Source organism: Bidens hawaiensis, unplaced genomic scaffold (genome assembly GCF_021521415.1).
Source record: "Bidens hawaiensis isolate Kalapana, Puna unplaced genomic scaffold, B.hawaiensis_p1.1 tig00014335_1, whole genome shotgun sequence".
Classification (NCBI taxonomy): domain Eukaryota; kingdom Viridiplantae; phylum Streptophyta; class Magnoliopsida; order Asterales; family Asteraceae; genus Bidens; species Bidens hawaiensis.
In genome coordinates, this window is record NW_027492233.1 from 110867 (window position 1) to 133532 (window position 22666).

At 35.4% G+C, this 22666-nt stretch overlaps 1 protein-coding gene and 1 pseudogene across 2 annotated transcripts; one reads left to right on the forward strand and one right to left on the reverse strand.

Annotated features, from left to right (window-relative positions):
- The first annotated feature begins 14649 nt into the window (after window positions 1-14649).
- On the forward strand, window positions 14650-16103 carry LOC143546359 (uncharacterized). Its single transcript, XM_077038042.1, has one exon. The coding sequence runs from the start codon at window positions 15010-15012 to the stop codon at window positions 15547-15549; it is 540 nt and encodes a 179-aa protein (XP_076894157.1). The 5' UTR covers window positions 14650-15009; the 3' UTR covers window positions 15550-16103.
- A 1661-nt stretch (window positions 16104-17764) lies between these two features.
- LOC143546389 (nuclear pore complex protein NUP35-like) lies at window positions 17765-21044 on the reverse strand (annotated as a pseudogene). The gene is made up of 3 exons (XR_013137582.1): window positions 20324-21044; window positions 20135-20246; window positions 17765-18206 (listed from the first exon to the last, which is right to left on the reverse strand). The product of XR_013137582.1 is annotated as a nuclear pore complex protein NUP35-like (transcript).
- Between the last annotated feature and the right edge of the window lie 1622 nt (window positions 21045-22666).

The window sequence follows — 22666 nt, forward strand, 5'->3', positions numbered from 1 at the left end:
TCATATTTACCTTCTAAAACTGGTGAAAGAAATGTTTTCATGTCTATAACTTATGTGTATTCATTTACTTTTCTCATTTAACTTTTATTCATATTTACCTTTTGATTTAGCAAATGTCTTATTGTCTTTGCACTTTGATCATTTTATTATGTATGTGAATCATTCACTTCAAAAGAAAACTTAATAACCCTTTGCACTAAACCACCATTAATACTAGGAAGAATTAGATATAGGCAAAACTCAAAAGTCTCCCAAGATATGTGATTTCCTACAATTCAAAAAATTAGAGATATGGGTCAAATCCATTTATAAGCTTGGTAAATTATGTCATTATTTAATGATTAAATCCATTTATAAAACAAAGTATTTTGTTGGACAATAAAGCCCATCCTACTCAAAAGCCCAAATTACAAACAACTGGCCATGTTTTTTTAACTTGGAGTATCCAAATTGTAGCTCATTGGTTTCAATCTTTCAGGCTTGTAGCATGAAGTTGGATTTAAAAATTTTTAACCGCATTTTAATTTTTTTCTAATATTACACCAATGTCCATAAGACTATCTGTTGTGGTGGGTGAGTGGGGACGCTAGCCCCTCACTTGTTACTATATATTGTTGTCGCACACACCACAAAGGGGTGGTGCGAATGGAGGCGCCAGCTAAGCGAAATGAGCATGGTAGCGAGGCCAAAAGGCCGTTAGAAGTGGGAGTGTGGGGTATTAAAGTCACATGATTGTTTGCAGGTTGCAGTTGCATGATGAAGAAGCATGATGTGTGTCATTGTGCCCTAATTGCTCTTTTAGTTACTTCCTTTATTTTATGAGTTATTTTCTATCCCAATTAAAAGACTAATTACAAAACTTATATTTATTGAAAATAATGTTTGGGCTTAAAAAAGTGTACCAAAACATTCCAACGATCTCAGCCTGATTTTACACTGCTCACCTGAACCTGTTGGGTTTTAACCAGTGCAAAATCAGCGTTATATGAAGTAATAATAGAAGATGAAGTCTATGCTAGATAAAAACAATATTAAAGAATGAATCATAGTTATGACTTAAGCAACAACATACAGTCTAATAGAATTTGAGCTCCCAACCTCCTAGACCACACTATGTGAATATTGACCTTCGGTCACACGAAAAAAGTGTGGCTGTAGGCCTTTAGCCACACACATTTGTTCAGGTCATATGTGACCAAAGGTCGCGACACCGTGGGTATGATATGGCCACACACAGTTTTTAGTGGCCTTATGTGGTAATAAGTGTGGCTAAAGGGTACAGGCATTAGTTGCTGGCCATCAAGAAACCTCTTCAATAAGTGTAGCTAAACGGCAGAAAATGGCCACATGACTATTTACTATGAGTGACCATTGCACGTATAGAGCCACATGAATTAATGTTTCAGCCACATGAATTTTATAATAATGTGGCCAATGGGGTTGTGTTAAGCGTGCATTGTGACATATACCGTGTGGATATAGCAAAGCAGTGGCCACTTCAATTTAATAATAGTGTGGCTAATTATATTATATACACACTGGATATTACATTAAAAGTGGCTAAAAATGTTTGCTTGCCACTCAAACACTCCTTTGTAGATTATAGTGTGGCTATTGTCTTACCATTTGTCACGCATAATGCTTTTCGTAATTTAAAGTGTGGCTATTGTCAAACTTTTCGTCACACATAGTGAGGTATTATGTGGCTAATCATATCATATAGACACTGGAGGTTATTGTCAATGTGGCTAAAAATGTGAACTTGCCAGACAAAAACACTCTTTTGTAGTTTGTGGTGTGGCCATTGTCTTACCGTTTGTCACACATAATGTTTTTGTAATATAAAGTGTGGCTATTATCATACTTTTGGTCACACATAGATAAATGTGGCTATTTCATAAGTTTAACAAACACAATAACATAAATTCAAAACAGGTTTACATTAACAAACCTTCACTAATAAGTTATGAATTCAAAATATTTGAAACTACTACTAATTACTCCGACCTCAAACTTTTTCATAAACTCATCAAATTGTTTTTGCCTCCTTTCTTCATTTTCCTTAAGTTCTTTTTCCATTTATTCCATTCATTGCTGTAACATCCCCAAAATTTCGATCCAAATTTGACAACTTAGGAAAGTTGAGGGATCCAAAAATAATCTCAAGATAAGTAATGAGAAAATATTAAATAAAGAATTATGAGAAAAGTAAGAAAATAAAAATATTTCCTAAGTTAAGTTTACTTACATGAAAGAAATTCCATCCCACATTGTAAGATGTAAGAAAGTGGAAGCATTCCACTAAGGTATAAATAAGGAAGATGGAATCTATCCCACATAGAAAGTTGTAAAGAAATGGAAGCTCTTTATAAGGAAGAGATTTTCCATAGTAATATTCTTTTATGAATATAATGCACCAAGTGGTCCTAGCGAAGGGTGCGTAGCACCCGACGCGGTCGGGCTCGGTCGAGGGCGACGGCGACGGCGAAGGGTGTTGGGCGCTTTGATGGCGCACGCTCGCATCGCCGTGAGCCGCTTTATGTAACAACTCGGATTTTCCAAATTAATGTTTATTAGTAATAACCCGACCCGCTTTTATATTTGGGAAATTGCATTTCGTTTATCAAGTTACGTAACTATTATTATATTATTATTTAACTAATTATATAAAACATGTATATAACTTTAAAGTTTGCAATTTTAACCCTAGACTATAATTAACCCCTTTTGTTTCCATCTCCAAAGTTCAAGGGGCTATATGTAAAATCATATATTATAATATTTCCAAACCCCTTCACCCAATTACCCAAACCCGTTTACCCTTGAACCCATAATCGTATCCATATTCAAACCGTGTACCTGTTTTGTACCTTGGACGACAAGCATGGACGTAAACATGGAAATTGGATCAATAGACTTATTCTTCTTACCTAAACGACATCACCGACAAGATTAATTAAGAAAGAAAGATCATAAAATATACGTATTCCTTATTATACCAAACCGCCTTCAACTCGTTTATGATTAGGCCATCTAACGATCATTAAAATACAATTAAATCTATCCACACCCTCCTTATTACAACGCCAGTCTAACCCTATGATAAATTGGATTAAATCGATCTGAGGTACCCTGTTCTTCGTTCTCTTTGGCCGGCCCTGTTGATTCTATTAGACTCGTGTTTAAACATCGATTGAGGTAACGAGTTATATGGTTTTGATCGTCAGATCGTGTTCATTAATATCCCTAACATTGATTATATTAACATCAAACAAATTAGACGATTACGAATTCTAGGGTTTATGTCTCAATTGGGTTTTCTGAGTTGCTTTTTAAAAAGGTTTCTTTCTGATCTTAACCAACTAATCACCCAGCGCAGTTGGCTGGGTGCATGGTTGGCAATATGTTAAGCCGTCCATGGCACGGGTTCAAGTCCCGGCCATGGCAGATTTTTATTTATTTATTTATCTTTTGTTGTTTGTTCTAATTGTTTTACAATCTAAAAGGTTTAACTAATTTATTATAGTTAACATTAATTATCAAATAAGTCTTATACTATTAAAACCCGCATGTAAATCGATCATTTTTTTCGAATATATTTATGTAATGATTATTAAAATTGATAAAAGTTTTAATCTACAATATATAATGGAGTTTTAATATAAAGTATATATTTAATATAATAGCGTTAATTAACGTATTCAATAAAAGATCATATTTTATATAAATACAATTATTTATTATGTGTTATCTATTATTTACAACATTTATATAAAAGAAATCTTTATTAATAATAAAGATATATATATATATATATATAGACACGTTAAACATATTTTTTTTTAGTTTAAAATAAATATTTTTAGATAGTCTCTTTATATAATTTATCCAACAAATTTATAAATATTTATTCAAGTATTTTTATGTGTTTTATATAATTAAATCATATTATCTACGATAAAACTTTAGTAATAAAATTTATAATAGACTAAACTAATAATTAACTTTCGTAAGATTTCACATTCATCAAATCCCGAACCTCTATTTAGTTTAGCTTCATTATTCTATTCGTATTTATTCCGTGATTATTTGTTACTTAGGATTTCTCGTCGGTATATTCCGAAGAGCGTGTTTCCTGCAATCAACATTCTTAATATTCTCTTTTGTTCGTCTATCGAGGTGAGTACCACATTCCCCTATTTTACTTGTTTTCTCACGTTTTGGGGACATATGCGTAAATTGTATTTCTCATATATACTTATACACAAAACTGCAACTTTGTCTTATGTGTTAACAACTTATACCTTACTTGTTATGTGCTTATTTGCTTTGTATGCTTTCGCATTCGGAGAGGTCCAACATAATCACAGTCTAGTATGATCATACGCCAGTCGTTATAGCTTTGTGCTTCTCGACATCTCAGTTATACTTGCTCATTTGGTTATTTTGTTATTCTCATATGACTTGTTGCAAATACATATTTTTACTTATACTTTGAACTGGTGTGTTGCTCACTCAAACTTGTGTTGACAAAACTATATTATTTTCAATGCATATGCGGGTATTCGTTTGATGTAAAGTACAAGATCACTTAAGGATTTATGCTAGAAGAGAAACTTAATGAGATATATTGTTATTGATTGATATATGTACTTGTGTATTTGAATTTTGTATGGATAATTATTATTTGGAAATTTATTTAATAGATATCGACACTTTTAATAATGCATGATAGTAACCTTGAGAGTTGTGGCAATCAGTTCGCGCCCCGGCATTTCCGCCGTAGGTTGGGGTGTGACACTTTAAGAGCCGCCTTAGTATTTTTGGACAACGAGAATAAGACCAGAAGTGACAAGCTACAAAAGATGAAGGACTGAAAATGAAAAATAATATACAGGGACCCATCGCACTACGCGATGAGTCCAAGGAGACGGCCATCGCGTACCGCGATGGGTCGTGATGACGCACCACACACGTGTCACACCCAGGTGACACGTGGCGGCAAGGCAGGACACATGGCAGAACGTGTCAGACCACGTGGCGACACGTGGCAGACGTGACAGGCCACGTGGCGACACGTGGCAGTATCTCAGAAAAGTACCCATCGCGATACGCGACGGTGTTGAAGAAGGGACCCATCGCGTACCGCGATCAGATCCAAAAATGGCTATAAAAGGGAGGGCCACGAGCTCATTTCCCCCACACACCTCTCACTCTCTCTCTAGAAAATTACTCTCTCTCTACCTCGGTTTGCATGCCGAACATCGTTTTGGGTGCCACCGACCCGACGAATATTACCTCGTAATCCGTGCCAAATACCCAGCGTTTTCCTAGAAGTGCGTGCCACCCAAATAACCCGACATTCTGTCTCGAAATACGTGCACGACCCGATGACCAAACGCTGCCTCGATTTGCGTGCCAAGGAAGGTTGATCAAGAACGCCTCGATAAACGTGCATATAGAGTAGAAGTGCTGCCGTATAAACTTAGGAATATCTGACTCCAAATAACCGTGCGAGGTAGGGGTTATTCCTAAGTTATTATTTTATTATTATAAAATGGCTCAGGCCATAGTCGAGGGTATAGCCCGACCTTGATTACAATTAAGAAATTATATAACTTTTCTTGAGTGAATGTTATAGTTAATATAGTATTTCTTTATGATTAAGAAATATAATATTCATATAGACAGAATATAAAAGTTAATGTTTCTTCTTGAAGAAGAAACATAGTATGAAAATGATAAACAAACAAAGGGACTAAAGGTCCAAATGTTTTGAATAAACAAATGTTTTTATCAAGGTTAAGGCTATACAAAACGGATTAAAGGTCTAAAGCTAGATCGCTGATCTAGTTATTTATACAAATGTTATTCTCGTACTATAGGTTCGAGGTAACAAAACAAGAAGAGGAAATCAGAAAACAGGAATCAGTATCAGAAACTGATTATAAACAGAAAAGGTGAATACGCCCCAAAACTTTTATAATGAGTCTGAATGTTTGCATAGGATTTACGAATCCTTAAAACCTTGTGTACAATAATAAGAAACGGACACTCTGATTAAGAGTATACATGTGTCTGGATCCAAACATACATGGTGACTCGGCATTTCCCCGAGGCCATGCGTATCATCAACATGCCTCTGAAGGTCTACGGGACTGTTCAGAGAAATGATATTGTGTATATAATTAATTGTACAATGTACTTAGGATAATTTGATCCCAATTTAGTTGGGTGCCTAATGAGTAGTCACAAAGGTATTATTGTTGGTTTCACAAAGGTATTGAAAAGATATTTTTAGAGTCAGCGTTATTCATCAGCTTTGTGCTGACGTATTTTCCCACCCATGTTACAGGGAAACAAGAAAGGTTAGAACAGACGAGCAAGAAGGAATAGAAGATTGGAGTTATAGTCATTAGATGCTATCTGATGGCTCAGATAGTTTATTTCAAAATATTACAAAGAGTTATGTTTTCTAAAGAAATGTATTTGAAACATTGAACGGGTCTTATAACCCGAGAATTTAATAAGTTTTCAATATAATTTTTTATTAAAGACTTCCGCTGAAATAAAACCCGCAACTCTGATGTATTTACAAAACAGGTACCAACTTGTGGTCAAGCGTCAAGGCCCTAAAGTGGGGTGTGACAGTTGCACTCGTTCTTCCAACTCGTTTCTTGACTTCCTTTCATCTTTTCCATTTCGGCTCTAACTTTTTGAACCTAAAATTATTAAAATATTAGCATCATAACTAGTAAAGGGTTAATGTGAGGTGAAACCTCAAAGCACGACGACTATCACACACAATCACATTAGACATAATGTATACACAAACAAAAACTTGAATCAATGACTAGTTGGTGATAATAATCAATGTCAACTGTACTAAAAAGTCCTAACATGTATATTCACACATCGTATCATGACAAATCAACCAAACATTCATCATACAACTTAACTTATGATCACTTAGTTCACGAGACAGATTATAGCGTGTACAAACTGATTTTATTCACTAAGAAAAGTTTAAGTATAAATTCTACAAAATTTACCACAATAGAATATATGAATTAGGTTTCTCAAAAAAAAATTATTATATTTTTCTCATACATACAAAACTCACAATAATTCAACCATTACAGATATGTACCAACAGTTCAGCAGATTGCACAACAAAAACTTGTTTAATGGTTCTATCAACTCATTTATCTAAATTGTGCAAGACCAATTGCTTTGTCTTTAAAACTCATAATACTAACTTTCAGAACTGGAAATAGCCCGTTTGGTTTTTTCATTAGGGAGTTATGGTGTCGGAAAGACAGGCCAAAATATAACTCCAATAATTCAACCATTACGGATATGTACCAACAGTTCAGCAGATTGCACAAAAAAAAACTTGTTTAATAGTTCTATCAACTCATTAATCTAAATTGTGCAAGACCAATTGCTTTGTCTTCAAAACTCATAATACTAACTTTCAGAACTGGAAACAGCCCGTTTGGTTTTATCATTAGAGAGTTATGGTGTCGGAAAGACAGCCCGAATCAGCTTTGACCAGTGTTTTTGTAAAATCATAAAAACTATTCAAAACGTGTCCAAAAATTACAAACTTTACCTTTCTGGAAACTAGACTCGTAGTGCTATATCATATAATCAAAAATCGTTCAGTAATCATCGTTTAACATCAAGTTACATACCAATAAATAAACAAAAACGAATCTGTCAGCAAACTGTTGTCATCAAACAAGTGAAATACATACCTTTTTAGCGATGAAAGAAGATGTACTAAGCTTCAATTACAAGAAATAACACTTAAATTGAAAATCCCCAAACTTGGTTCTTAGGGTTCTTCACACTCAACACGAATCCGGCAAAAATCGAGATAGAATTGATGGAAACCGACACCAAACGTGAATTCCTCTCGCAAAAATAATTAGATTAGAGCCCGGAATCAAAAGATTTGGTTAAGAATTGAGTGAGTTAGAGAATTAATGATTGAGGATTATGGTGGGTGTAAAGAGATGATGAAGAAGAAGAATAAGAAGTTATGAATAGAAAGAAAAAAAGGTATGTTAAATATGTGGTCAAATTAAATTTAAGAATGAGAGGGTAATTCAAAATTTTTTGAAGAAAATAGGGGGTTGAATTTAATTTGAAATTTTGAGGGAAATGAAATTAATATGAACTAAATATGAATTTAATTTATTTTTAATAATTAAAATAAAGAGTTGTTAGTGTAAATATATATATATATATATATATATATAACAACTATTAAACCTTAAATAATATAAAAAAATTGTATTTTAAATATAAAAACATATAAAATAAATACAAGTGATATTTATAGTTGCTCTAAAAGAGTTGTATAAGAGTGTAGTAATCAGTGTTAACGCCCAATAAACCATACTTTCATTAGTGGGTCATACTAGTTCTTGATCGGTGTTAGTGTCCCATTATAGCATCTATCATGTCACAGTTGCTCTAAAAGAGTTGTATAGGAGTGTCATTAGTCATGGTTAGGTGTTAACGCCTGAAACACAACATACTTTCGTCATTAGGCCTTATTTGGCCTTGATTTGTGTCAATGGCCTAACATGTTATACATTCATCAATGTGCCTTGATTGGTATTAGTGGTCATTATAGTATCTATTATGTCCTCGTTGCTACAAGCGGGTTGTATATGAGTGTAGTGAGCCATAGGCATGTGTCAACGCCCGATAACATGTCATACTTTTATTAATGGGCCATATTGGGCCTTGATTGTTGTTAATGGCCAATATCGTCTCTATCATGTCATAGTTACGTTAACAGGTGGTATATGAGTGTAGTGAGTCATAGTTGGTCGTCATACTTTGCATTAATGGGCCGTCTTGGGCCTTGATTGTTGTTAGTGACCCATTGTAGTCTCTATCATATCATAGTTGCTCTAAAATGGTTGAATATGAGTTTAGTGAGTTATAGTTTGGTTACGCCCAGTAATATGTCATACTTTCATCAATGGGCCTTATTGGACCTTGATTGTTGTTAATGGCCAGTATGGGTCTATCATGTATAGTTACGTTAACAGGTTGTATAGGAGTGTAGTGAGTCATAGTTGGTCTCATCAAATGGCGTTGATTGGTATTAATGGCTATATCACCTATCATGTCATAGTCGCTACAAGGAGGTTGTATATGAGTGTAGTGAGCCATAGTCATGTGTCAACGCCCAATAACATGTTATACTTTTATTAATGGAACATATTGGGCCTTGATTGTTGTTAATGGCCCAATATATCTATATCATGTCATAGTTAGTTTAACAGGTTGTATAGGAGTGTAGTGACTCATAGTTGGTGTTAACGCCCAGTAGCATGTCATACTTTGCATTAATGGGCCGTATTGGGCCTTGATTGTTGTTAGTGACCCATTGTAGTCTCTATCATATCATAGTTGCTCTAAAAGGGTTGAATATGAGTTTAATGAGTCATAGTTTGGTTAAAGCCCAATAATATGTCATACTTTCATCAATGGGCCTTATTGGACCTTAACTGGTGTTTGTGGCCCATTATATCCTTTATCACATCATAGTTGCTCTAAGAAGGTTGTATAGGAATGTCATTAGTCATAGTTAGATGTTAATGGCCGATAACATGTGATACTTTCATCAATAGGTCTTATTGGGCCTTGTTAGTGTTAGTGGCCCATTATAGCCTTTTTTCATGTCATAGTCGCTCTAATGGGCCATATTAGGGCTTGTAATCTCTTAGTGGCCTATTATGGCATGTGATATGTAACTTTAGATATTTAAGGGTTATATCGTATTATAGGGAGTCATATTAGACCATAATAGACAAAAACAAGTCATACATGTCCTAATGGGCCATATTGGGCCTTGAAATCTCTAATGGGCCATTATGCATATAATTTTAAATTGTGTCATAAGAGATACAACTCGCCTAACCCGTCGATATACATTAAACATAGGGGTGGCAAATGGGTTGGGTTTGGTCGAAACGGGTTAGGGTCGAAACGTGTCAGGGTTGGAACGGGTCAACTAAAAAAAAGGTTGTTATGGTTCAGGTCGGAACGGGTCAGGGTCAAAAGGTTCGGGTCATAACGGGTCATGTCAAAATGGGTCAAGGTCGGAACGGGTCAAAACTGGTTTTGGGTCTTTTTTTTAACAAGGACAACAGAGGAAATGTTTTAGTTTTATCATTAAAGTTTATGTTCCAATCCAGTTCATTTCAGCACTTAGCAACTCATTTTTACAGCAAGCAACATGCTAAACAGCTCGTTTCAGTGATTTTTCAGTCCGTTTCAGCACTCAACAGCTCGTTTTAACAGCAAACAACATGTTAAACAGCTCGTTTCAGCAAGTTTTCAGTTCGTTTCAGCACGTAACAGCTCGTTTTTACAGCAAACATCATGTTAAACAGCTCGTTTCAATGATTTTTCAGCCCGTTTCAGCACTTAGCAGCTCGTTTCAGCACTTAAGAGCTTATTTTTACAGCAAACAACATGCTAAACAGCTCGTTTCAGCGACTTTTCATTCCGTTTCAGCACTTAACAGCTTGTTTTAACAGCAAACAGCATGTTAAACAGGTCGTTTCAGCAAGTTTTCAGTTCGTTTCAACACCTAACAGCTCTTTTTTACAGCAAACATCATGTTAAACAGCTCGTTTCAGCGATTTTTCAGTCCATTTCAGCACTTAACAGCTCGTTTCAGCACTTAACAACTCGTTTTTACAGCAAACAACATGCTAAACAGCTCATTTCAGCGATTTTTCAGTCCGTTTCAGCACTTAACAGCTCGTTTTAACAGCAAACAGCATGTTAAACAGCTCGTTTCAGCAAGTTTTCAGTTCGTTTCAGCACGTAACAGCTCGTTTTTACAGCAAACATGTTAAACAGCTCGTTTCATTGATTTTTCAGTCCGTTTCAGCACTTAACAGCTCGTTTCAGCACGTTTTGACCAGTTTTGCAACAATTCAGCAATAAAAAATCAGCAGTTCAGCTCGTTTTTGCCTGTTTCAGCAGGTTACATAACCAATACTTCAAAACGTTTTGTGTTTTCAATCCAAAAAACAAGTATAGGCAAGCGTTTAGTGTTTTCAAAACCAGTTTGCAAGTATGTCCGTGTTTTCAATCCAAAACCTGGTTTCACGTGTAACAGAGTTTTCTCAAAACCAAATGAATGCATTTGACTCGCTAACTATTACATAGTACAAGTGTTTTAAGTTATGAGAGTATGTTCAAGAACACATGACTCTAAGACCCACGTATGAACTCACACACAAACACAAACTTGACCCGACGAATCGTTGGTGATAATAAGTTATGTCAACAGTACCGAAAGTCCTAACATGTATCCACACATCATATCATGGCAAATCAACCAAATATTCATCATACAACTTAACTTATGATCATTCAGTTCACGAGACAGATTCTGGCATGTACAAACTGATTTTATTCACAAAGTGTGGCTAGTAAAAGTCACATTTTTTATGAAAGTGTGGCTAATGGTTTCGAACAACTGTGTTTTTTGTCACATGAATTGAAAAAGTGTGGCAAAATGTTCCAGCAGGTGTGATTTTTTGCCACAAAAATCTAATTTATGTGGCTAAAGGTTCTAACAGGTGTGTTTTTAGTTCTAGCAGGTGCGTTTTTAGTCACACGAATAACAAATGTGTGGCGAAATCGACCATTAGCCACACATTTAGACCGAGATGTGGCAAACCGCCCAGAGTATGTGTGTGGCCAAAAGCCAATATTCACGTAGTGCCATCTCCAACAATTTTTGGTTCAAACCAGCCACATCACTGTCACATCAGCTTTCTTAAAAACCACCATTTTTACTCCAACAATACACATTCTCAAACCATCTTTACATTTCCACATCATCACTTACTTTTACATTTATTTTTAAATAAGAATTTTACAATACTATAAAATATATAATCAAGATATGAACATACTTTTTGCGGATCGCTCGCATATGAACCCGAAGAGACTAGCGATTCACAAGAAAAAATTTAACTGTTAAACTTGTCGTTACGTAAAATATAGACATACAAAAAAATACATATTTGTATATATGTATAATATTTTTTAATATATTTTATAAATATAAATATGGTGTGTATGTGTGTATGTATATATATATATATGTGTGTGTGTGTGTGTGTGGTGAAAGATGTGATGTTGAGGGTCCACAATTGATGGTTTTTGTTGGTTTGAAAAACCAAACTTGAAACATTGGTTTTTGGTTACCAAGCTCTCTAATGGTTTATTGGTTTTTAGGTTGGTTTGAACCAAACAAAAACCAACAATGGAGATGCTCTTAGGAATGAACATCACTTTGAAAGTATAAAACCCACCTAAATACAACTACTAGGCCTTTGGTATTTGGTTTTCAGTTTTAAGTAATTAGCAACGTAATGTAAAATTATATAAACTAGGAAAGATATAAATAATATATATATATTTTTTTTGTATATCATCATAAATCTTTTCGATCAAACAAACCTGATATGCTTTTAAAGAAAGTGTAGGTCCGTTTGGATACTTGACATTGAAGTGTATACACAAACATAACACGAAAAACATATATGTGAAAAATTTACACTTGACAAAAGTTCACATATAAATAAGAAAATATATGGTCAAAAGGTTGCACGTTACAAGACTTTATTGATATGGTCATATGATTTATGATTTCACATATTTAACGGCTACATATAGCTAAAGGATCTTGTCAAGTGATATTTGGATAGTTTTAAGTATCGCAAACATTTGATAGTGATCGACGTTTAGCAAGTTAAAGAAGAAAACCACCACTGTGAGAAAAATACTTTAGTTTAAAAAATATTGAAAATTTAATAAAGCTATGAAAATAAATTTGTCTTAATATATACTTTAGTTTTGGTAATTATAAAATTGATTATTTGACGTGTAAATATTTAAATAATTGGAGTTTTTTTTTAACAACGTTTGGAACTAGCCACAATACTCTAACCCGAGTGAGTGTTATAATTAAGACAGGATATCAACCGTTCATACTGATTTAACACTTCATGTCTGGTTCACCCAGGAACACCGTTGAAGAAGAAAACTACCACTGTGAGAAAACCCTTAAATCATGTTTCAAACTTGAGAATATAATGATCTCAAGCCTTAATCATCACCCCTCGTATATTGAACCAAAATGCCAACTACAATTGATAGGAGTTGGTACCGATCGATATGAATAGTAAATATAATATTTACTTTATTTATAAACAGTAAATTTTATTATAAATCTTTTAATTGAATAAAATAAAATCACAATTGTTTTATTTTTATTTAATATTTATCTGAATTAAGTAACTGGAAAACAATTTTGGGATAGAATGATAGATTGATAGATGATAACGCGATGTAAAGAAGAGATAGTTGCAGGAAAAAATTGAAAACACTATAATATATATCATACGTTACTTGTAAGTTGTAATATTTGACATAAACTTATAATTGGTTCTATTTTTTTATTTAATTTAATATAATGAAATCGAAAACGATACTTATAAGGAAAACCGAAAATGTGGCCAAATATTATTATATAAAAAAAAAAGCCAGCAAATGGAACTATACATAAAATGATTGATTTGACATTGAATTAATTACAGACACCACAAATTAAGGAATTAATTAAAAATATTATTGAAGGTTTGAGAGGCTGTGACGGCGTATTCGTGAGTCCACAGATATTTTAGAATTAGATATGCACGAACGGACCACACAATAATGTTTGGTTGGATATGAGCTAGCTGCAACTGTGCGCATGCATGCATGCATGAATAAAACCTGATCATCAAAAAGATTGCATGGAAGTTACTAGGTTCAACCTTTTTATGTCTTTGTTTCATGAGTCATGACACACGTGAAACAAAAGTCTAGATGTGTGGTGATTCTGGTAGTGGTGTGTTCTAAGATGGAGGTTCTGGTTTGTATGGTTTGAGTATATCAACACGTGAACTCCCTCTCTTAAGTTAAGTTTGATTGGCCCTTTTAACCGTTCATTCATCAACTTGCATTGGGTACCCCTTTTTTTTAATTAATTTATAAAACGATTTCTATTAGTTATACTATACATTCAGTTCAATTCATTGCTAGAACATTTACAATGCTTTTTTCTATAATACTACCATTTATGTTCCTTAGCACCGGTGAACCAATTATCGCTACAATGTTCGTGACATAAACATGCAATGTTGGGTTGTTTGTCATGAACCAATACGTGATCTCTGTACTTATTTGTGTTAAAAGAAATTACTTCAAACCTGACACATTTAAAATCATATAATCTAAACACAACTCGTTTAATTTATTTGTCTAAACGAGTCAAATGTATTGACTAGCTAGTAGTAACAACTGACATGTTAACTTACACATTCAACGAGGGCAGCCAAACTATTTTTGAGTCAGGAATTGTTACTATGTGAGGCCGCGATGCAACTTCTTTTAGGATAAGAAAACCACTTTGAACAACAAATCATCTACTCTCACTTTATAAATATAAAAGCATGATATAAACTTTTGGCGTATACAATTTTTACAAATTCTTGTTATATCCCATAAATTTTCTCTTGAAATTAAACTAAATATCAACTTAAAAGTTGTGTATATTATATAACTAATTATTAGAGACATGCATATATTCGAAGAAAACCTTTGGTGAAAGCCCTTAATTTCAAGTACCCATGCATTAAATAATATTGAACATATTGATTATGTCCACACCAACTTAGAAGTTGACATTTGAAAATTGAAACCACATTCATTATCAATCATATCCCACATTTAATTATTTAACATGTGAATTGCCATGGTTCACAACACTCCATCCATCTACTTGATATCACTCCCATGCTCATTATAAATAAACCCCCTCATTGCTTCACTTCTACACTAAGCTAACAATACATTCAATATAATTTCATCAAATCAAATCTCCACACTTTCACTATATCCTAGCTAATTAAAATGGCACCGCATGGCGACACCATTGTTAATGCATACGCGTTTAACAAGCCACCAAGACTATCGAGTGATGGGCTCAAACGCACGGTCTCCGACATGTCTTTTGAGTTGGCCAAAGAAGCGATCGATATCAAGTCATTGACCACCATAGCCGAGGTGGTGGACACTAAATGCGAGTGTTGTGGCATGGTCGAAGAGTGCACACCCGAGTACATGGAAAAGGTGCATAGCCGGTTCTTAGGTAAGTGGATATGCGGGTTGTGTTCAGAAGCTGTAAAAGAAGAGATGGAGAAAAACGGTGGGAATAAAGAAGAGGCGATGAGTAGTCACATGAACACGTGTGTTCGGTTCAACAAACTTGATCGAGCCTACCCGGTTTTGTGTCAAGCCGAGGCCATGAGAAACATGTTAAAGAAGACTAGGCTAAGGGCTACATCTTTTCCTAGAGACCATGGGAATACTAAGAAGGGTGGCATCACTAGGAGTTCTAGTTGCATTCCTGCCATTACTAAAGAGATCAATGCGGTCCGTAGTACCGGCTAAGCTAATTACAAATTCATGCACTTCACTAATTAAGCATGTCCAAATATTAATATAGGATTTGATTATAGTACTAGTACCAGTACTACCATAACTTTATTACGGGGCCACTAGCATGCACTACGAAACGAAAGAGTATCACCGAAGGGGTTTTTATCATTGATTCTAGGTTTGTACCCAACCCGACCACATCCAACCAACATATCTTGACCTGGCCTTAGGTTTTTTTGCGTGTTGGTTGTTTTTCAAAGGGTTTTGGCCGTTTATTGTTTTACCCGACTTGTATTGTAATTTGTGTGTCATTTAATTCTTGTAAAGTGTGTTTTAATCTATAAAACTAAGAAGGTGCATGAATTCATTTCAAGAAGATTGGGTTTATTTATTTATTTTTTTGGTTATATTCGTTTCAGTTAATTACCAGCAACAATCTTAGAGTTAAACTAGAGAAAAAAGCGATATCATTAAATATTTTTGCCTCGACATCATTAAATCTATTATTCCCTAATCGAACGCGTATATGTGTTCAAGGAAGAAGTTTGGAAAATGGGGTTTCGTCGGGGGGGGGGGGGGGGGGGTTGTTGGAGTGTAAAGAAGATTTGTTAAAAAAAAGTTATAAAATACTTACACTACAATAATCTAACTATCTATATAATTGTCTACCATAAAATCCTATGTGTCGCTCTTAGGTTGTTCCCCTCATTCTCTAGAGCTACCAGATTGATTGATTTCTAAATTGAGGCTTCTCATGCATTTGACCCGAATTCACAGGTATGGGTCTTACCAAACCCGGAAAGTCTTTAAATGGGTTATAACATCTCATATATTTATGAAACTCTTTCATAATCAAACAATAATTTTTGCGGGTCATGGGTCTCACCAAACCCGGATAACTCTTATATGAGTTATAACAACTAATTTATTTGTGAAATAACAATAACTTACATGGGTTATGGGTCTTACCAAACCCGGATAGTCTTTAAATGAGTTATAAGTTATCATTTATTGGTAAACACTATCATTAAACCATAATTTAATTTATCTTCTTTACATGTTCTCTGTTGCCGGTCTATCATCTTCATCGCCAGTTAACTTCCGATACTACCCACCATTGTCAACTACATTAACATCCCCTTTTTCATTAGACAAATATTTGTGTTCATGTTTTCTCATTTAAAAAAATCAACATGCTCGCGTCCGTTAATGTTTGTTCATTAGAAATCTAAAAATCCTACATATCTCAATTAAAAAAACTCAAACGCTAAAAAATATAATAACAAACTAATATATATGTAATAAATTAAAACTAAACTACGTTAAAAAATAAAATAAATCATCGTAAAATAGCAAAACGATTAAAACAAAATTTTGAATAAACCCCCGTAACACGGGAGGATTAAACTAGTATCACATAGATGATTACTAGTTTAACGGATATTTGGCCACCAAATATACAACATAATAATAAAATTTTATAACCAACTCTATAAATCATCTCATAATCTCACCCCTCCCACATGATTAGTCACATACACTCTCCTTTAATTACATTAACTTTTTAAGGATTACAGTATTTTAAACCCAAACAGACCAACCAGTTAGAGTGACCAGATTGGGGACCAAACCTATGGTTAGTTCAATTCACATGATTCAGACCACTTGATTAGGAAACGACTGATTTTAGTAGGTCTAATTACACACGACTACATGGTCAATAACTCAGCGATATGACAATGTGGATAGTCATAGCAGTTGAGGAAATGAACCCGCCAGATTCATCTTATTCATCTTGTATCGGGATTATAAAACACCATGAAGAGCGGAATCTTATGATCATCCTTTGACGCTCATTTCAGTACAAGATTCAGAATCATGAACATGCATCGATATGAGAAGGAAAGAGATTGCGAGAGCAATATATATAGTAAGTAGCATGGTAAACGAAGATCCTCCAAATGGGTCACTCTACTATTATGCCTTATAAGTTTTCGGTTAAACTAAGCCAGCAAAACTTACGTGCATTGAAGGCACCATAAGCATATATCTTGAAACCAAACTGCAATTTCGGCTTGGTTCGTTTTCAACAGTCAGGAATAACACCCTAAATCCTACACTAAGCTATATAGGTTCGAGCCGTATGTACATGATTAAAGTCCTCAGCCACAGGTTCAAACCATATGGCTTTGTGCCTAACATAACTGGAACTCTGGAAGATCAGCTGTAACTCAATACAAAGTAAATTTCATATTCAATTGAACAACATCATGATTTCTGATTACATGCATCAAAACTTTTAATGTCTTTTACAATCTCTATAGGACTCCTCAATACCAAAAACCAAGGCAAACTTGAACATGGCTACAACCCAAACATCAAATCCACAACTTTGGAGACCATTGATTTTGCAGGGATAGCCACGGTACCGCCAGGTTGAGGGGCATTTGTGGGCACGTTTTGATTGTAACCCCGAGTAGATGCATTGAAGGCGATTGGATCTGTTTTCAAGGTGGTTGTGGGCGGTGGCATTGGCATGAATCCTTGATTATGCAGTCTATCACTAAGCGATTGACGCTGCATTGGATCCACGGGTTTCACTCCAATTATTAGTGCTCCGTTTAGTTGCATCCCGTTCTTGCTAAGAGCTTTTGAGCATCAAATCGACTCTGTATAATAATAATAATAATAATAATAATAATAATAATAATAATAATAATAATCATTTAAAGAAAATGTTTAGCAAATTCTTGCAACAATTTGCAAATTACCGAGTAGATACCCGTCATTGGGTTGGATCACTCAATAACTAAAGTGAATTTAGTAATTTCGATTAATGGAAATATTTATCTCAAATAGTCTTGTTTTACTGATATAAGATTTCTCTTAGTAGACAAGATATAACATTTTGACAACACCAACTTAAATAATCATTTAGCGTTGTTGCTTTGAAAAACAAAAATTCATTCCATTAAACAGATTAGACGCTAACAAAAATTAGGCGATAACAATAATAATGAATCTTTCACCGTTTCATGGCAATAAACAAACGATTACATGCTCGAGGGGTAGACATTAAGGCCAACACAAATCACAGCAACTTGATTTCAAACCCACAAGAGTACATTCCCATACATTGTCAGGTGCATGTTGCTTACGCATGGTTGGGCAACTCGGAGATGACGTGCGTGGGCCTTTACTCCTTCCCAATTCCCATTCGCATATCCAAATTTCATGTGTCATGTTGAAACCCTTGAAAGCACCTAACAAAGAGGCAAGCACCTCATCGTGGGTGCTTTCAAAAAATTCACTCGCGCATGAAATTTGAAACCACAAATGAAAGCACGCAAAAACCTAGTACATCTTCCTCGAATTCCCCACCCATGAATAAAGCAACATGTGCCCGAAAATGGACTAAAATGTAAAGCAATGAGTCTAGAGTCACGTGGCATATTATTGTGTTGGCCCTATGTTTAACCATGAAGCATGTAGTAACTTGATTACTTTTATAAAGAAGTGTCTTATTCATTATCGTCATCAAATCTTTGTTAGTGCCCAACTAATCTAATTAAAATCAATTCGTGTTTCCCAAAGCAACACTAAGGTTGTGTTTGTTTTTGCTTATAAGGTCTGCAAGGAGCCTATGTCTGCGGGCGCGCAAACATAAGCTCTTGAAGACTGTTTGATTTAAAAAAAAAGATCTGAAAACTGTTTTTATGGTCTTAAAAAATAAGCTTTTTTCATCATCTTCACACTTCTTCACATCATACCAGGTACCAACACCCAATGTCCAACACCACCACCACCCACCATCCGCCACCACCACCACCCACCGTCTGCTGCCACCACCACCCACCACCATTGTCCACCGCCACCACCACCCACGTCCACCGCCACCACCACCGTCTACCGACCGTCTGCCACCACCATCGTTAACCATCCACCACCTCCACCCCCGTCGGCCACAACTACTGTTCACTACCACCACCTCCACCCATCGTTCGTCGCCACCACCATCCGCCATCGCCACCACCCACCGTCCGCCACCACCATCCACCACCACCACCCCGCCACAACCATCCACCACCACCATAGTCCACCACCCACAACCGTCCATTACCACCACCCACCGTTCACCGCCTACCACAATCGTCTACCACCACCCACTTCCATAGTTCGTACACCGTTGCCAATTATTTTAGCAGTCTACAAACGTTAAATGACTTTTATCTACTGTAATATATATGATAGGTAACTAATTTTCAGCTTATGCAGACGATATCCAGTTTATAAAACAAACAGTATTATATTTTCAGATTGCAGACCTTCAGACCACATCTTCAGTTGCAGACTTTAAATCAAATGAAATCAGATTGCAGACAATTTTTGTCTTCAAAAACAAACAGCACCTAACTAATTCATTAAGTTGTTATTGTGTAAAAATGTTTCAGCTTGTTCGCTAAAAAAGGTTCGAATCGTTACAACACTAACTAGCGTAAACTTCCATCAATCAAAACTAAAATACTTTAATATCAAGCTCATAACTATGCATAATTAGTAACCAAATATATAACATAAAGCAAAATGCAGAAGCTACCTGATAAAGAATATGCATCCAGTTAGAATCCCTTGGACCCGGTACATGTTTAAGAACCACGCCACACTTCTCAAACTCCCAAAGAACTAAATTCGTATCCGCCGGTGAAAACCTACAAACCCACAGCAAACATTAACAACACCATTCACTTTCTAAAAACAAAACCTACAACCAATAACAATCAATTACCCATAAACAGTAACCCATTCTTCCTCATCAACCGTCCCCACAGGCACCGAATTCCTCTTAATCTCCGGTCTCGCAACCTCCCGAGGAGGCGGCAACGTAAGCAAAACCCCGGGCTGCCTATGCACAACCTCGTCCACAGGCGAGCCCGGACCCGAACCCGAAACCGAACCCTTTCCTTTATCATCAGCCTCACTCCTCCCACCAGCAGACCACCAGCTGGAACTCACCACAGGAGTCTGCACAGCCTGTGACTGCTGATGCCCAAACAGTTTATAATTCGATGAGCTAGGGTTTGAATAATTAGACTGTGATGACTTAATATTATTATTATTATTAGGGGCTGTGGGGAATAATTTGTTAGGTGAGGTTCTAGGGTTTGAGTATTGTTCGGGTGACCCGACAACCGCGTAGTCTTGGAAGCCGGATTCGGGTGAGAAGTCGGATCGGTCTTCGAGGGTGAAGACGGGTGGAGGTGGGAGGTCTGACGTGGCGAAGTTTTCGCGCCATAGGTTGGAAACGGCGGCGTATTGGGTGGGGGTTGTGAACTTGGTGGAGCCGGTGCGGCGGGTGGTGACGGGTGTTGATAGGTCGTTGAAGAAGAGTGATGATTGTTGTTTGCCGGTTGATTTGGGGGTTTTGTGGATGGTGGAGCTCATATTGATATTGCAGGGTTTGGTCTCTGGTGGTGCTAGGGTGATTATAAACCCTAGACGCCGGAGAGTTAAGAAAGGGGTTTTTGGCTTAAATAGTAATACAATATTTGGATTTTGGACATCATGGTGGTTACATTTGTGACCTATACAAGTCGTATAAGTCTAAACACTTTGTATATGTTTACATAGTTCGTATAGTCATAAATTTTTTTAATTTGTTTACTTACTAAAGTCAGTAAAAGAAATAGTCGTTTGATTATGGAGAGTTTGGTTAAAAACAAGTCATTTGATGATGATAAGATTGGTTAAAACAAATCGTTTGATGATGGTGTCATATTGCGTTGACAAAAACCTACATGATTCGCATAGCGTATAGAGTGAAGGTGAAAATTCTGAAAATTTTTGAACTAAAATGAGGTTTTGTGGCCAATACGATGCATATATGTTTATACAAGACATATAGACATCCATGAAGAACTATACGAGCCGTATAAGACCTATACGAAATGTGGGGCTTACACGGGTCGTATAGGCTGCAAAAAGTTGTGACTCTCATTTCTCCATACATATGTCTGACACACAATGTCTATATGGGTCATAGAGGCCTATACAAACACCATGAGATTGGTGTTTGCATCTAACGTCTCTAAATTAAATGTTTATGATCAACCAAATAAGTTGTTTTAAGTTATTTTGTAAGTTTTTTGTATTTTTAAACAACAAAATTACTTTTAATTCCTGTCGTTTATATGACTTGAACCAAGACCTTCCAAACTCTATTAACCAAAGGTGTTTAAAGACTATTTTATAAGTGTAAATATTGATTTGGCATGTTCATAAGAACTTCATAGTAGTTAAAAGTTTGAATCCATTGTTAATATTGATTGGCAGGTTCATTTAATAAACGAGCTTGAGATTAAGTTGGGATTATTAAGCTCGACTAGAGTTGTGAAACTTAAATAAGTTTATTATTTATATAACTTTTATGCAAATGTTAAATATATATATCTACAAATGGTTATTGTTAAACGTAAAACACAAATTAATATATATATCAAGCACACCATAAACATAAACATAAAGAAAAATAAAACTTTTCCAACAACACAAATTAATATATATATATCAAGCACACCAGAAACCTCTAAAAATTTGTTTCATCATCTCACACATTATCTCCACCCAAAAGTGTCCCCATAAACTTTTGCCAAGCAATTCAATTAATCTCACAAGTCACAACCCTTGTTAATAATAATAATAATATGTTTGACATTAATTGTGTTGTATGTGTTAATCTCAATCTAAACTTGTAATTTGATTAACGGTTTAGTGTGTGACCTTATGAGACCATAAATCAATCGTAACAAGCAACATAATAATAAATTAATAGTGATGTGATAACAATACGCGATTCAGATAAAGTGACCAAAAGCCATGTCAACATAATACATGGGTGTATCTAGTCCACCCAACTTATATACATAGTCATGCATACTTATTCATTTAACCATTCATTGGTCATTATAGATCGAGCTCATGCCGATTCTCATTCTCATGTTAGAGGATGGTTACATAAATACATCATTCCCTTTGACGAGGCTAACTGATGTTGGTGTATGCATGGCTTATTAAAGATTATTTTGCTATAGGTAATAGGTTATTCGAGTGGAATTGAGTTAATAATGGGGCA